We start from the raw sequence: 17,624 nt of genomic DNA on the forward strand, positions 1-17,624 counted from the left end.
ATTGTCAGTTGGATAGACTTCAGAAAAGATCATACAACTCCGGAATGCAGCATGTATTCAACTAAATTTCCTAGAATTCTCAGCACTGATGATCTCTATATAAGTGGTATGTGTCAATATCTCCAACAGCACTGTGACTTTTGCTCTTCTTTTTATAAAACTCTTTTAAAAAGTTGCAATGCATTTTAATCCACGCCGTTTGAAAACCTTTGTGGTCTTTTGACATCTACTGCAAAGTCAAAAAGCTGAAATTGGGTGTTGTCGGGTTAAGTACTATTTTACATGTCTGCATCTCCATCATAGGCTAAGGTTAAAGGTTTCAGTCGGTTGTTTTGCCTTCTTTGGGGTTTCTTTGGCTTTTTGCTGTAAACAAATAGTTAAAATTGGGAGGAAAAATTAATCACAATTATAAATTTCTTTGATTAAAATGAAAGTTTGAAACATACTGATCTAATCTGTATGATTGCCTAAATTCCACCTTCAAATTTGATTTTCTATTATCTTTGAATTTCTTAGCTTTATGCTCTCAATAAACCTGAAACAGAACACTTCAAATATTTTATTACCCTGTAAAAGATAAAATATCCAAATGGAATTTCTCTAGCACTAACAATGGAAATAACATTACAGTATATAATCATTTATATTTGGCCAGTAACCTTTATAAATAATCTATAATTTATAAATATGTTTAAAAAGAGAATTAGTAAGATGAGGTGTTACCCTAATGTCTTCTAGTAACCCAATATACAAATCTACACTCCGCCATAAGCACATGAAGCTATATTCTGTTGCATAACCAAGGAGAACATACATGAGCAGGTGATATGGAGCAACTCTGGTTCCTTTTCAGAAATGAACTGGTTTAGCTGTGCTAGTTTTCAGATTAAAGATTAAAGCCATATTTATGTAGAAGTTCCGAGAAACAGTAGTGTGGCATGATGATTTGAGACATTAGTTTGCTATTCCTGTGTTATGGTCAAAAGTGTTCCCTGTGAAATTGAGAGACTATATATCCACTTATATTTTAAAATATTTAAACACTCACCATGCTAGATAAATCATGGAGACAACAAAGATGAGTAACACAAATGCCCCAGCTGCTACACCGTAAACCCAGGTCTTTAGTCTCCCATCTAAGAAGAATGGATATTAGTCATTAATTTATATTAGTCTACTATATATATTACACTCTTTAACTATGACCAATGACCAGTCACATGTGACCAAGTTCTTTCAAAACACAAAATGAATTATTGCTTAGGCCCAGTTAATGATTAATGCAAAGCTGCTATTATGTTAGATGCTGCTTCATTAAAGATAAATGATCAATGAGAATTGAATTAAAAAGTAATAAAGCTTTCAATTGGTGTTCAGATTCCAAGTTAGTATGTCTAAATTTTTGCTTCTGCTTATCTGAATTTTAATTCAAATCCACTATATGTGTGCTGCTACATAACCATTTTCTTTTCATTCTATGTGAGAATGACAATTATAGGAAGAAATAATTCAAGCAAGTTCTACAACCTAGAGTTGATGAAGACAGATATTTGCACATGAACTTTGTCATTTTTAGCTTTTTTCTAGGTGCGGTGGAAGTAAATTATATTTAATTTTTTTTAGAATTCATCTTTTATCTAGCTTAAACTTACAGTGTGCTTTGAAATTGATTAGACAATTTCATTTGCAAAAAATAACCTGGTTTTATTAACATATAAAAGGATCTCTAATTGATTTCTCCCTTTCCATTTTCTGGAAACAGACATGACAGGGAGTTTTCGAATTTGGTTTTCTGGTATCATTCTCTTTGAACTTCTCAGATTTATGTTCTGAATAGGCCTCAAACAGAAGATAACTACTAGTTGCTGTGTAACTTAATTTGATCTTCATATCAACATATATTTTGTTGCATACCTACAACTAAACATCTGAAAATTATAGATTTGGTAAATTGATCCCATAGATGCTGTGGTTGATTGAATACTTAGAAGGCATCAAAAGCAAATCAGTACTGTAATTTTTTTCCCCTTAGAGTTGAAATTAGCTTAGTTCTTAAGTTAATGATCTAAATATCTTTTCTTTACAATTCTAAAGATTTTTAAAATTCAAACCTGGGTTAAAAATTAAAAGAGCTTTTCTACTGTTGTGTTTCTCTACCCTGAGAGTTCTTCCAATAAAATAATATTCTATAATAATATTTTGGGGTTTTTCAGAAATCAAGAACAAGGTCTAAGTATACTTTTCCAGAACATATACCTTATATATATATATTCATGTTAGAAACAAATAAATTAAAAATGACAACAATTTTTCTTATTCAAAAGCCAGTTTTGATGTGAGATGTTCTTGAATGCTTTCTTGGTCAAGGTCAAGATCAAGATCATTAATGGCCATTTGCCAGTGTCTTGGACACTGAGAGAAGTTTCCCCTGCTTACATAGACAAGTCAGCTTTGTAAATTAAAATGTATTTTCAGCTAAAAACCTTATCAAGGCAGGGATAATATGGTTAAATGTGAATTACCCAAATACTTAAAATACTTAAATTCCAACAATGATTTCTTCAATAAGGGAAAGTGTTTTATTTCATTAAATATAAAAATGTACTAGTTATGCAAATGCATTCCTCCTCATGTTTCTAGAACTGTTATAGTCTATGCCTGACTTTGCCTGGGTATATATCTTTTTGTCATGGCAAGGGGGTGAGAAAAAGTGACATGATCTTAGTAGCATGTAACTCTTGTAGCCCATTTTCAAGTACCAGTTTAGTTTTGGGATGAGCTTAGTGTTGAATTCAACAAGGGAGCCGTGTTGACTAGGGAGTAGTACTTCGTCAAGCCTTCAATCTTTTGCCTGTATTGGCTTCAAGACCGTTACTAGATACATTGAGTTGTCTGTTTAATATGACTAGGGCCTGGTCAGCCTCTAAATTTAGATCATCTTATCCAGACAAGAAGGCTCCATCCCTATCCCTTTATATCTAGTGCTAACATAGATTCCAAATATTTGAGTGTGCCAACTCTAAAGGTTGATATAAACTGGTCTGCCTACCAAGTTTGCCCTGGCAGAGTGCTGCATTATTGACATTCCTATTTAAGGTTCACATTACTACCACTTGGCCAAATGAAAAATTGTTGAATGTCTTTATAATTATACTTGTTCCTCTTCTGAATGATGATGCACATTACTCCACCACCCATTTTCATTTCCCCCATCACCATTTGAAGGTGAAAATAATTATATTTTATATTTAGAACTGAGATTGAAATAAGTAGTATCAATTGTAAAACTTTTCTCAGAAGAAAGTTTAATTTCTCTGAAGATTGAGCATAAAGACTTTTATAAGAATAGTTGTGTGTGTGTGTGTGCGTGTGTGTGTGTATGGCAGTATTAGAATAAATGAGAAGAAATGAAATAGTAAATAGCTGATATGAAAATACTGGTTCAATTGTAAAGCTTTGGCATTGCTTAAATATGTAACTAATGGGTTCCACATCAACACTGTCTAGTTACTTCACCTGGCCCAAATGGCTGTAGAAACCAGGTCCTTCCCCGTCCTGCTGGGTTACTGGAGGGTTGGGTTGGGTGTACTGCCCGACTGGTTTTCACATCTCCTCTTTTGTCCTCCATGGTGGGTATCACCACCACGGGGATGAGTGTGCATTGCTCAAGTGTACCATTAGAAGACATGACCTCAGTGTATCCTTCTTCACAACTGCATGTCCTTGTCTGCAGAAGAGAAGATTTATACTGTGGAGATCTTTGAAAGCATAACAGGCCTGATTTGAAGAGAAGGCTTTAAAGAAGTACTGTCTTGGTAATTTACTACATATGATTTCTGACTAAACTACATAGAAATGAATAGTTTACTACTGAATACAAACTTGACACTAACAGTAGGAGCAAGTACATTTAGAATTGTTTATACTGATGATAGGTCTAAAATAGAATTCTATGCCTCAAGACAGTTTTTTTTTTGGGGGGGGGTGGAATGGGTTGCATAAGGGCAATGAGTGACAGATAAAGCTTGTTTGCCCTAATGAACTCACACATACCTCGCTACAGTACGAGTGGGGTTGACTACACGGTGGGTTACAAGACCTGTCAGCATCAGGCTGGCGCACCACCAAGCAGCCCCCTGCAGAACAAAAAATCACATTTGACAAGTAGCATCTCTAGCAATGATAGAATACACCGTTACAGACTTGTCTTTGAATCCTGAACCACTTTGGGAATCCCACAAATTTTTCTGAGGGCAATTGACAGTGAAATATTTGGTTACTTATGACCACTTCATTTAGGAACTTGAGGTCCTTCTTATCCAGAGGAAACTGCATAAGCCTGGCACTCAGTAGAGGGTCAGGTCTTAAAAGGATAATTTTATAGTTGCTACTTTGAAAACACTAATTGTCCACAAACTGTATCTATGGTAGTTCATGAAAAGTCCAGCATTAAAAATCAGATTGAAAGAAAATTAAAATTCTTCTTTGGCTATAGGAAGAGTTATATTTCCCTCAAGACTTCTCTTTATGTGACTACCAAATAAATAATGCACATTTTGATTTGAGAAAATCACTATTCCTTTTGATGGAGGATTTTTGGGGGGGGCATGAATAGAAAGGAATACAAATGTAGCTACTAAGTGGCATGTCTACACTATTGTTTAAACTTACACTGGGGCTCACTATCCCTTTTCTTCCTTCTTGTGGTGTAAAATATTTGAGGTTTTAGGATAAGGATAGATGTAATAAAGGAACAATATTGGTGTGTTATGGAAGGAATGTGTAGTTTCAAACTATTCTTGTTCAGGTTAACAATTTTGGCAAAGCAAAGTTTTCCTGTATTTATGGAATTTAATCAAAGGTGCCTATTGTTAATTTTTTGCCCTATTTTTCAATATTATAAACAAAATATTCATAGAAAAATTGTTATGGAAGTTAGTCTTTGCAAGGCAATTGCAGTTAAATAGCTGTATTGAAGTGATTATCATTAAACATGAAGAAAAAGGAAAGCAACATCTTAAGTTTCTTAGAAGGACAACTATTCATAAAAATGAAGTCATCAATCAAGGTGGTTAATATGCTTTACATGCTTTCTATTTCTCATAAGGAATCTTGCCTAAAAAGATGGAAAAAGAGTGCACAGAGTTTATCACAAATAATTTACACATTGACTTTTTGGTATTAAATAGTATTACAACAAGAGAAATACATTGGATACTTTAATGTATTAAAAACATGATTTCTACAAGTAAGTCTTTTAAAATTGCCTTTGTGTTGGAGAATAGCTTCAATTGTGGTGGGAAAAGAACATTTATCATTAGCATCCGTATTTGGGGGAAACTTTAAGCCAATAGGACCCTCTGTGAAAACTCTAAAATTCCTTCTGAATTGTTGGAAAAATGCGGACATGTATTTTCAATATCCAAGTTAAGTGGACCACTTCCATAACCAGTTGAGAATCTATGCTTCTTTGCCCATAGCTCCTCTGTACTTGTTGCAGTGGTGTGAGTGGGAGAGACTTTTCTCCCAGAAAATAACAGAGAGCAAAGCGTTTCTTGGTAGGTGTCTTTCCTTTATTATGTATATGTCTATTGGGAGTTGTGATTATCAAGGGTTTCTTGATACAGATTTCTCATGTATAAAATCTTATCTTTCCAATAGTACAATTTGACATCCTGCTCCAGCTTTTACAGGGAGGAAATAAGTAATTAGGTTTCAATAAATCCAGGTAATTTAAAATTCAATATAAAAATTGATGCTTTTCAAAATGCACATTGATCCCTACTGCTGTTATCTCACCATATATATTACAGCTAAATTTATAAGTGGACATTACTCAGAGGCACCCAAATGCACATTACTTTTTGTCCCTGCCAGAACTGGAGGGTGAAACAATGACAGCAAGTCAGCAGGTCCCCTTAAGAAATAAGTGGCTATTCCACTGCTCCTATGCTATGGAGAGTCCCCTAGATTAGATCTATACAAATAAATTGTTTTAGGAGAGATCTTAGATCTTTGGGTTCATTTGCTTGAGGGTAAGTTTCTGGTTCTGGACTTGGTTTCTTTCTGGAACATTTGCAGTAGCCAAATTTCTTCCCATTAAAAAGGGTCTTATTACAAATTCCTTGTATTTGTTTGTAGGGGATATACAAAGGTCAAAGGATATTCAAAAAAGCTCTTCCTTTGGCTTTCTTGTTTGGATGCACCATGCCTTTTGAGTGAGGACAAAATAGGTGAACAGCTCTGATGCTCTTGTTTTGAGATTTACCAATATCTCTTCTCTATTAGTAAAAATAAAGATCACCCATAGATCTCTAAATTCAAGCAAGATTTTTGGATCTGTGTAATATTTCCCTTAGTAATATTTTTGGTCTGTATTTGTGTTGCCTTTAGGGCACAGAAACAGATACAGTCAATACAGATACAGTCAAGGAGAACTGAGGCATAGGTTAGAGGTGGGGGGGGGTGAGAGAATTTACCAGAGACAGTATATTTTTTTAGCACATACTGAGTTAATATATGAAATGTTAAGGAAAAAGTATTTGATAATTTACTTTATTTGAGTTAGTGTTTTAATTAGAGTCTAGCAGCAATGACTAAAATGGGTGAGGAAGAATTTGAAACAGTACAAAAAATAATTTATTACTGGTCAACAGACAGGTATACGGCTGTCCTGAATCTCAATCATGTAATAATACTGAATGAATATCTTTGTTTCCTTAGTTGTTTTCTTTTACTAGTTTCATGTGTGTTACAAATAGTCTCTTAAAAAACGAGAGCTTGAAGATTTACCTGTTACATTTATACCATCTGACCTTTGACACCAGACTGTTCGGGAGGAGCCTTTCCAAGCACTGGCCATCCACTTGTACTCATAACACTGTCCATCTGCGGGCACACAGTAGATGTTAACAAGGATTCTGTTCTCCAGAACCGAATAACAATCACAGATGCAGAGCATTAATAAAACATTTGAAAACCATTGTAAGGTGCCAAGTGATGCCATGTTAATTTATTGTCATGAAGTTGCCAAATAATTTTATGAAATTCCAGATGTATAACTAAATCCCAACTGATTTTTCCATGCCTACTGTCAAACTATCTGATGTGAATCTAGAGTTTTAATTTTAAGCATTATAAAACATTACACATATGGACAAGGATGGAGAATAACTAAAAAGTATATATATTTTCAATTTTGCATCATAGAATTGTAGCAAATATTACACTTTGGCCATATTTGCTGTAGTTTTCTTTTGCTTATTGATCAGTTAGAAAAAAAATAACAAACTTGATGTCCTGTTATATTTCTTCCTCATCTGCTCTCCCTGTCTGTCAAGTAATACCCACTATTCTGAAGTAGACATATGCCTTTGGGGGGCGCGCTCTCATGCCTGCGTGCTCTCGCGTTCTCTCTTTCATTCTAGTTCTCTCTCTCTTTCTCTCTCTCTCTCTTTCCCTTCCTTCCTCCCTCTCCCTCTTTATAAAAATCTATATAACTATACTTCATATATATTCATATTTAGTATGCAGTCTTAAAACTTCAAAAGCGTCATACACTACATATTCTGAAACTTAACAGTCAACATTACACATGAAATATTTCTAATTTTATATTTATTTATTTTTTTAAAGATTTATTTATTTATTTATTTATTTGTTCATTCAAGCACTGGGTACAGTCAGAAGTGCGGGAGGGTGAGAGCATTCACCAGAGCCAGAGCTGGGAGCAGAGCAGGCAGAAGGACCGAAGTACACTGCTGAGGGGAGCAGCGGGCGGCAGGAGAGGTCTGCGCGCCATGTGGGACCCTTCTCCTGGTGGCCAGGGAGCAGCCAGGGATTGAACCAGCGCTGCAGAGGCTGCGGGCAGCTTCGCAACCCAGCGCTCAACCGCTGTGCCACCGGGGAGGCCCAATATTTCTATTTTTAATGTAGATTCAGCTCACTTATTTTGACTGCTATATAGAATTCCATTGTACTAAATATCACAAATCAGCTATTTTCTGAGAGGATTTTTAGGTTGTTTTGAATTTTGCTATTATAACAGTGCCTCAGGGGACAATTTTGTACAAATCTTCTAGTGCTGCTCTATGGGAACTATCTAGGAAGGACATTTCTAGTTATCACCATAGAGATAGCTGACACTGTACAAAAATATAGCTCATTTGGTTTTTTTCTGAAAGGTGACAATTTCCATATCTACCAGCAGTGAATAAGGGTTACCATTGTTCTGACCTTCACAAACATTTGTAATTGCCAGATTTTTAATTTGTCACTATTATGAGTGTGGAAAGCTTTCTTGTTTAGATATTTTTTAAAAAGATTTATGCATAGGAGAACTGGGGTGTAGGCCAGAGGTGTGGGGGGGGGTGAGAGAATTTACCAGAGACAGAGTGGGGAACAGAACAGGCAGACCTACTGAACTACACTGCTGAGGGGAGCAGCTGGCAAGACAGGAGAGGTCTGATATGCCATATGTGGGTCAGCTCCCTGGTTGGGATCGAATCCAAGCTGTAGTGGTGATAGCGCTGAGACTTAAGCCATAGGCCACCAGGGAGGCCGTATCTTGTTATTAAAATTGCACTTCTCTGATTACTAAAAATTTTAAACAAAAATATTCAGGGGTATTTACATTTTCTTTTACATAAATTATTTCTATCTTTGGGCCATTTTATCCCTGTTGAAATATTTCCTATTTCTTTTTGAATTGTGGGAATTCTTGTGAACTTTATTTTTATCGATTTAGACAGAACTCTGTGCAACATTTGTTGTAAGGGAGGTCTAAAAGCAGTGAACTCCTTCAGCTTTTGTTTCTCTGGGAAAGTTTTATTCTTCATATCTGAAAGTACTTTACAAGAAAGTATTCTTGGCTGGTAGATTCTTATCTTTGAGTATTTAAAGAAACACTGATTATAACTGCTTAGGATTGAGGTATGCATCATTATAAATCCACATCGGTATATAGTATATTATGTTCGTCATCAAATATCTAATTCCACCTTTCCCCATACAATTGATTCCTTTTTGCAATTTACCCAATTATTCTTTCCCCTTCCCTTCTGGTGACTACTGATTGCTCCATTGTATGCTCCTGGCCGATTTGTCATCAATTAGTTGTCAATATGTGTGGGTTTATTTCTGGGTGTTCAAGTCTGTTCCATTGATCTGTGTGTCTATTTTTATTTCAATACCATGCTATGCTTCATAGCATAGTTTGAAGTTAGGGCACATAATACCTCCACTTTTGTTCTTTCTCAAAATGGTTTTAGTTATGTGGGGTCTTTTGTAGTCCTCAATAAATTTCATGATATTTCCTATTTCTGTGAAGAATGCCATTGGGATTCTGATAGGGATTACATTGAATCTGCATATTGCTTTAGGAAATAGTCATTTTTAACAATGTTAATTGTCCCAGTCCATAAATACAGAATATCTTATTTTTTATGTCATCTGTTTCTTTCAATGATGTCTTAGGAGTTTTAAGTGTATGGGTATTTCATTTATACCAAAGTATTTAATTGTTTTTGATGTGATTGTAAATGGGATTTTTTTATGATTTCTTTTTGCTAGTTCATATTTATGCATTGAAATGCAACACATTTGTGTATAATAATTTTATAGACTGATGCTTTATTCATTTCTAATAGCTTTTTACTGGGGTCGCTGGCATTCTCTGTATATTTATCACATCATCTGTGAACAGTGATAGTTTCCTATCTTCATACTTCTACTTCCTTTTCTTGTCTAATTGCTCTGGCTAAGACTACCAATATTATTTTGAGTACTAATGGTGAGAGTGGACATTCTTGTCTTTTTCCCGATCTGAGGAAAAGCTTTATTTTTTTCCATTAAGTATTATTTTGGCTGTGGGTTTTATCATATGTGGGCATTACTATGTTGAGATAATTTCTATACCTATTTTGGTGAAGGTTTTGATCATAAATTGATGTTGAATGTTGCCAAATGCTTTCTCTGAAGCTATTGAGATTATTATATGATCTTTGTCTATCCTTTTAATGTGGTGTATCGTGTACTGATTTGCGTGTGTTGAATCATCACAGTGTCCCTGGAAAAACCCCACTCAACCTTGGTATATGATTCTTTTAACATATCGTTGAATTTGTTTTGCTAGTTTTTTCTTGAGGATTATTGAATTTATGTTCATCATATATATTGTTATGTGGTTTTCTTTGTGTTGTCCTTGTTTGGTTTCAGAATCAGGGACACATGACTGGACACAAAACTAAAAAGATTTCACAAATTGTAGAAGAACTCACCATCACATGATTTTGTTTCTAACATTTGCTCTGGGCATAGATGTTGATTCTCTAGCTCTTGTATTATCACTGCTCTGGAACGGACCTGTATTCCACCAAAGCCTAGGTCCTCCCCATTTACACAAGTCAGCTGGCACAAGCTCCATGAAGACCAGTCCTTCAAGTAACAGTCACCTGCAAGACACAGATTGTAGTTTATACATGTATACACTAAGAATAGCCAGTGAGATAGTCTTATTTTTAATCCCCTGCATACTTCTTACTTATGCCAATCATGTATGGTATTGTAAGATTTAGATCAGTGTTTAATATTGCAATTTTGTATGTAGTTTCCTAAGTTTGCATTAGTATTTTCTGAGTGGATGTTACTCAGTATAGACTGTGTTGCTTAATGATAATATAAACTATAGTTTGAGGGCTTTGTCCTTTAGGGTTCTCCTCATCTTGATAGTTAGCTCTCTCCTTTTCTCAGTTATTTATTGAATAATAATATGCATGCAAAAGAATGTACTGGTAGCTAAATTTTTACAATCAAGCATTCTCAGAATTTCAGAAACCCCCCTCGTGTGATATATGGAATTTGTTCCTTATGTACTTTTGTTTATGTCTGGCTTCTTAATTTCATTTCATGAGATCTAGCATATTTATATAGTTCTGATTTGTTTATTCTTAGTGCTTTATGCCATTGCATAAATGTAGCACAACATAGATAACTATTCTAATATTGATGGGCAGGTGGAGAGCAGAAAAATTTTAATGTGAATAATGCCATTGTGAACATGTTAGTGTAAATCTTTGGTGAACTTATATATGCATTATATATGGGAGTATACCTAAAAGTAGAACTGTGGGGCTTCCATAGTATATCATATGTTGAAGATCTTCAACTATTTTGAGAATGGGAGATTTAATGACATACACTTTTCAATATACCTGTCTATTCTTCAGGACTGACTGCTTGGTGATACCATTCAGAGGGTCTAGTAAATTATAACAGACACAAATCCATAGAGGTCTCTCGAGTCTAGGGAATGGTCTACAAAATAACTTCATTTAATCCACCTATAACACATGAATAATTCATATTCCTCATATTATGCTAAGGATGTCTAATATTAGCACAAAGTTGTCTGGAGATCTGACTAATGAACTTTCTGTGTCATGATTAAGAAATCTCAAAAGACATGAATTATTGACAAAAGATAAATATATAATAAATGACTTTTACAGACCGTTCTTACAGTATGTCTCCAATATTCCAAAGTGTAAACATTTTTAGTACATTTGGGAAATGCTAAGGAAAATGGTAAGAATTTTATAGTAGCCCATTGAAGTTTTAAAACACTTTTAGTTTGCAAGCATTTTAATGATGTGGAAGAAAACACTAATATTCCTGGCAATATGAATATAGTATGACATCAACTACAGGGAAATAAAAAAATCGCTTATGTCAGTTGACAGTGTATTTTGCAAACTGTGTGCATTGTATAATTATCACCCACACAATCCATATCAAGCTTCAAAGATTTAATAATATTTCATGAGAATGAGGCATTGCCTTATACTCTATACATTCGTATTTTGACAATATAAACTACTGTAATGAAATTGCATTAGGCCTGTCAAAGATAAGACAATTAAGTGAATGAAATGTATTTCCTACTTCATTATTCCACCTCTAAAACTTGTTAGCTCATCTACCACTAACTTCCATAACCAATCATTGGTGAAAACTAGCAAGAGAGAAACTGATGAACAGATTATAATAGAACAGCTTCCTCCTGGATTTCTAATTACTTTAATAAACATGATGTATTTGTCCTGTTCTATGTTATGTGATCTTCCAGTTTATTTTGCATCACTTAATATTTATTATCACTATTAGTAACAGTTTCTTCTGTTAGAGAGTAAAGTTTGAGGGCAGGGGTCTGTCCCCCATTTCCAACCTCAAGTCCAGGAAGTAATCTACAAAAACACTATGTAAAATAAGTCAAATGTCAGGGTGAGTAGGTGTCCCTAACCCCTGTTGTTCAAGGATCAACAGCATATTCCATTGTCTCTTGACTTATATTGTAACAGAAGATTTCTACTATAACTGTAATTGATTACTATCTGCTTCTTCATGAATGCTTTACTAATTTTTTTTTAAAGATTTATTTATTTATACAAGCACTGGGTACAGTCAGAAGCTTGGGAGGGTGAGAGAATTCACCAGAGCCAGAGTGGGGAGCAGAGCAGGCAGAAGGACCGAAGCACACTGCTGAGGGGAGCAGCGGGTGGCAGCCGGCGGGGAAACAAACCTGTGCTGCAGAGACTGTGGGCAGCTTTGCAGCCCAGCGCTCAACCGCTGCGCCACCAGGGGAGGCCCCTGCTTTACTAATTTGCCATTACTCTACTTTTATACTTTATATAGGTGTGAATTTGTTATTGATTCTACTCAGGAACTCGAGTATCCTTCTATTGTGAGGGATTAAATCTGCCTTTTGCCATTATGTGTTAAAAGGTTGCCTCTGTTTTCTCCTGCTGGAAATCCTAAATGGAGGAGTGGACTATCCTTATTTTCTCTTTTTTCATAGTTTCCCTGTCAAACATTAGCAAACGACTTAATTGTCATCCCCTCTAGATGTTACACTTCAAGGGCTGTGTGTCAAGTGGAGCCACATGGGAGACCTGGAATTCACTCCATCTGGCAGTCTTGAGACATTGCTCCTTTCTCTCAAAGTGCTTTGCATTTGGAACAGATACTCCAGTATGAGAAGACAGTACATACCATATTAATTATTTTTTTAAAGATTTATTTGTGCATACAAGAGCTGGGGTACAGTTCAGAGGTGTGGGGGGTGAGAGATTTCACCAGAGACAGAGTGGGGAACAGAACGGGCAGATTGACTAAAATACACTGCTGAGGGGAGCAGCGGGCGAATCAGGAGAGGTCTGCTGTGCCATGTGGGTTGCTCCCTGGCTGGGGATCGAACTCATGCTTGCAGTGACTGCAGATGGACTCATAGGTTGCATCTTAACCCCTTGCGCCACCAGGGAGACCCGTATACCATATTTATTAAGGCACCTAAGACCCATCTGTGTAGGAGTCTATGAATGGATCTATATGGGTAGCCCTAGAGATTCACCTATGGACCCAACTATAGACACACCATGGAGGCACCCATTAATGTATGATGGAGCCGCCCATGAAGGTACTTATGTACCTACTCTAGATGTACCTATGGAGCTGCCCCTAGATGGGCCTATGGAGGAGAAAGGGAAGTACCTATGACTCCCCACAAATATGCCAGTGGACGAACCTATGGAAACCCCTATGGGGAAACTTGGAAGCATCAATGGGGAGCATTATGGAGGCCCATAGGGAGGACTCTATGGAGGACCCTATGGAGGAAATGATGGGAGACCCATGAAGGAACTTTGGCAGAGCATATGGCAGGCCCTATGGCGGAGCCTATGGGATATCCCTACGGAGGAACCAAAGGGATCCCTTAGGGAGGAATCTATGGGATCCCTTATGGCAGAACCTATGGATTAACCTAGGAAATCCCCTATGGCAGAACCTAAGGCAGCCCCTAAGGGCTCCTCTATGGGCTCACCTACAGGATCGCCTATGGGTTCCCCTATGGATTCGCCCATGGGCTCTCCTATGGGTTCGCCTATGGCTCTGCTATGGGCTCCCCTATGGGATCGCTTATGGGTTCCCCTAAGGGTTCGCCTATGGGTTCTCCTATAAGTTCCCATATGGGCTCGCCTATGGGCACCACTATGGGATCGTTTATGGGTTCCCCTATGGATTCACCTATGGGCTCCCTTATGGGATCGCTTATGGGCTCCCCTATGGGCTCCCCTATGGCATCACTTATGGGTTCGCCTATGGGCTCCCCTATGGGTTCTCCTAAGGACAGCCTATGGAGCTGCCTATGGACCATCAAGATTCATGTATGTGGGCCTCCTTGGTGGCACAAGGTATTAAGAAGCAACCTATGAAGCTATCTGCAGCCACTACACCATGAGTTTGATCCCTGTCCAGGGAGCAACCCACATGGTGCATCAGACTTATCCTGTGGCACCTGCTGCTCCCCTCAGCAGTGAAATTTGGTCAGTCTGCCTGTTCTGTTCCCCATTCTGTCTCTGGTGAATCCTCTCACCCCCTGTACCTTTGGCTGTACCCCAGCTCCTGTATGTAGAAATAAATCTTAAAAAAAAAATAGTACTTCCATGTTTGGCACTGTTCAAAAAAAAAGATGTATGTATGGAGCCGACTATGGAGGAGCCTATTTACTCACCCACAGATGCACCAATGATGTGCCTATGGTGGATCCCCATATGGATTGTCCTATAGTCTCATCTATGTAGCAGCCTACGGTGGTCCCTATAGACCCACCCATAGAGGGACAAACAGACCCTCCTATATCCCATTTCTTGGCTTGTTAACTTGGTTGGTTATGGTGGAAATGACTAAATATAAGAATTCGGTTTTGCTATTTTTACCTGGGCAAGGCTGGGTGCAGGTTTCCTCAAGGACCACTTTTTTATTACCATCTATATTGGGTTCAATGTCAGAACAGAATTCTTCATCCACCACTTTGCTGAAGTCTTCAGTTGATCCTTCACTCACTATACAAGAAATGTTCCTTGTTCTCGTCCCTTCTCCACACTGCGCCTCCTGGAATGGAGGAAAAAATGACTAAGAAAAATAATTCAGTAAGTAATGTCATTACTTACAATCCTCTCTGCACCATTGCTTTTGATTTATGAGCAGTTAAAGAAGAATTTGAAACCCTGGGGAAGAAGTCCTTTAGGGCACTCTCAACTATAAAGCATACAATGAAAAATTTATTTGTTTTCTAACCAAAGACAGGCAAATAAATTTTCATTAAAATGAATCAGCCTCCAGATAATTTTTAAAATACAGGACAGGGAGTTTTTGTTATAAAAACGGATTAAATGGTTATGAAATGGCAAGGTACCTAAAATCTTTAAGATGCTAACATGCCATCTGTAAGCTTTGAAACCTTCTGGAACAATGTCTCTACAGATAAAGAATATACATTTCCATTCAACTTCTGGAAAGCTGCTACTGCTACCTGCACTTGGCATGGAGACCACTGTCCATATTGCCACTGATAACAGGGTTTCACTGGGCAAGGCTTGGATTGTTCCATCAGGGCAGGGCACGGTCGTCCATCACCCTGAAAGGGCTGGTTCACTGTTCTTTTTCGGATCATTTTTCCTTTAAGAGATAAAAAAAAAAAAAGATACAAAGTGACAACTTTTATGATATATTACAGTTACATAAGCATATGTCATTTTGGGAGAAGGACTAGTCATCTTTTCTGAGGATATCTAAAAAACAAGGCAGGCTCAGATTGTTTGATAAGACCCCAATTCACCTTTTCTGAAGATAATCTGATAAGAGTTAAAGCAAGAAATTACATCTTATTTCATATTCCTTATATTCCTTAAATTACATCCTATTTCATATTCATATTACATCTTATTTCATATTCCTTAACCATCAGCCCACTGCCAATTACATGCCAAACAAACCTGTGAGGCCACATGTTTGAGAACATTCTGACCAAGGAGACCAGTCGGAAAGCTGACAGTTCACAGGGCATTCCACCATGCAGGAGGTATTCATTTGCCAGTTCTTCTCCAGGCTAAGCTGGAAGAACAGAGATAGAGGTATGGCCACAATATATTATTGATGGAAGAAAGAGGACAGAAACAGGCGAATAAATCAGTGCATAGTAGAATAAAAAGGAACATCTGGAGGACACTAAAGCTGTTAAAAATATAAAGTGGTTCAACCCAGGACAATGGGAGCAAAGGGCATAGGCTGCATGGAGGAGTGCATTTATTTGATAAATATTGTGAAACTCTTTTTATTGCCTATTGAAAAAGTTTATTTCCAAATTGGTTGAGTTTCCCTAAGTGAGAAACAAATGAGTGTAAGCATATTTACTTGTTAATTAGTCAAAAACCAAGAATATTGGGCCTCCCCTGGCAGCGCAGAAGTTAAGCGCTGGGCTGCAAAGCTGCCTGCAGTCCTTGCAGGGCCGGTTCAATCCCTGGCTGTCGGCGAGTGTTCCACACAGCGCGGCAGACCTCTCCTGTTGCGCCCACTGCTCCCCTCAGCAGTGTATTTCTATCATTCTGCCTGTTCTGTTCCCGCTTTGGCTCTGGTAAATTCTCTCACCCTCCCGTGCTTCTGACTGTACTCAGTGCTTCTATAAATAAATAAATAAATCTTTTTTAAAAAAAACAAGAATATCAATATATAGATCTATATTGTTTATATATACGTACAAGTAAAAGGGAAAAATTTTAACATATTGATGCTCAAAATAAATGATATTTTATATTACTTGAATGCATTATATTCACATATAAATAAGCTATTTCTCAAAAGGAAATGTAGGTCGACAGCATTTTTTAATAGGGATATTTTATATGCATCTATATTTGTTAAAAAAAGATTTTCTCTTCTACAGACCTGACCTCAGCATCTAACTATGGTATAATTCAGTTATTTTGGTGTTAACCTCTCATCAAATAATGATTTTATACCATTTTATTGGCATTGGGTTCCATTACTACTACTGACTGATTTATTTCACTAGGGAGGTGAGAGGATGCCTATTTACTGATATTCTAGTTATCTTTCAGTGAAACATTTTAACCCCAAAGTACTTTTTTTGGGATATTTGTTGTATGTTTTCCTTCTGTTTATAGCTCTAAATCATATGACTAAATAGGTGTGAATTAAATCTTTTCAGGAATACGAATGGAAAAAGAGAAATCTATTACTAGATATCAGGTGCATAAATGCCTGAAAAACACTGAAGACAAAAGTACCATACAAATGCTGTATAGGTTTAACCCTAATTGTCCTGTTTGTTGGGTACTAATGCCATCTTTCTTTTCGGCTATTAGAGAAGCAGTGAGAGTTAGCAACTGCTGGTGCGCTGAATGTGGAGTTTGTACAGCAGGTAGGCAATCCATCCATTGTTTAAAAAGACAGCCAGCTTTCCTCAGGGCCATTATTTGTTCCTACTACCTCCACAGGGATGGATAAAATGGGACATGAGAACCCAGTTGCTGCGGAGCAGCACTGTTTTCTCTGAAGACAGCATTTGCTAGAATGTTATAATTTGAACCCAAGTTGTCATTGCAGTATTCAAACATAATATTTGTGCATAGGGGAAATCCATCTGGAGAAGTACAATTTGTTATTTCTGAGGTTTTTACTGACATTTAATTTATGAAATAATAGGTCTTAGTTATATCTTTGTCCTATAATCCTATGAGGTATTTTAAAATTGGTTCCTGTGTAATTTG

The 17,624-nt window shown here is 36.9% G+C and overlaps 1 protein-coding gene across 1 annotated transcript in view; it reads right to left on the reverse strand.

Annotated features, from left to right (window-relative positions):
• Nucleotides 1-278: 278 nt before the first annotated feature.
• THSD7A (thrombospondin type 1 domain containing 7A) overlaps nt 279-17,624 on the reverse strand; it is a gene marked incomplete at both ends in the record, with an annotated part of 412,533 nt that continues 395,187 nt past the window's right edge. The window contains 9 exons of the mRNA XM_084229821.1: nt 279-363; nt 1,049-1,136; nt 3,517-3,727; nt 4,054-4,136; nt 6,793-6,888; nt 10,278-10,451; nt 14,772-14,946; nt 15,368-15,513; nt 15,831-15,948. Of these exons, the coding sequence (XP_084085947.1) occupies nt 279-363; nt 1,049-1,136; nt 3,517-3,727; nt 4,054-4,136; nt 6,793-6,888; nt 10,278-10,451; nt 14,772-14,946; nt 15,368-15,513; nt 15,831-15,948 (1,176 nt within the window). The remainder of the gene's footprint in view (nt 364-1,048; nt 1,137-3,516; nt 3,728-4,053; nt 4,137-6,792; nt 6,889-10,277; nt 10,452-14,771; nt 14,947-15,367; nt 15,514-15,830; nt 15,949-17,624) is intronic.

This window comes from Talpa europaea (assembly GCF_964194135.1).
Source record: "Talpa europaea genome assembly, chromosome: 3".
In the NCBI taxonomy this organism is placed as follows: Eukaryota; Metazoa; Chordata; class Mammalia; order Eulipotyphla; family Talpidae; genus Talpa; species Talpa europaea.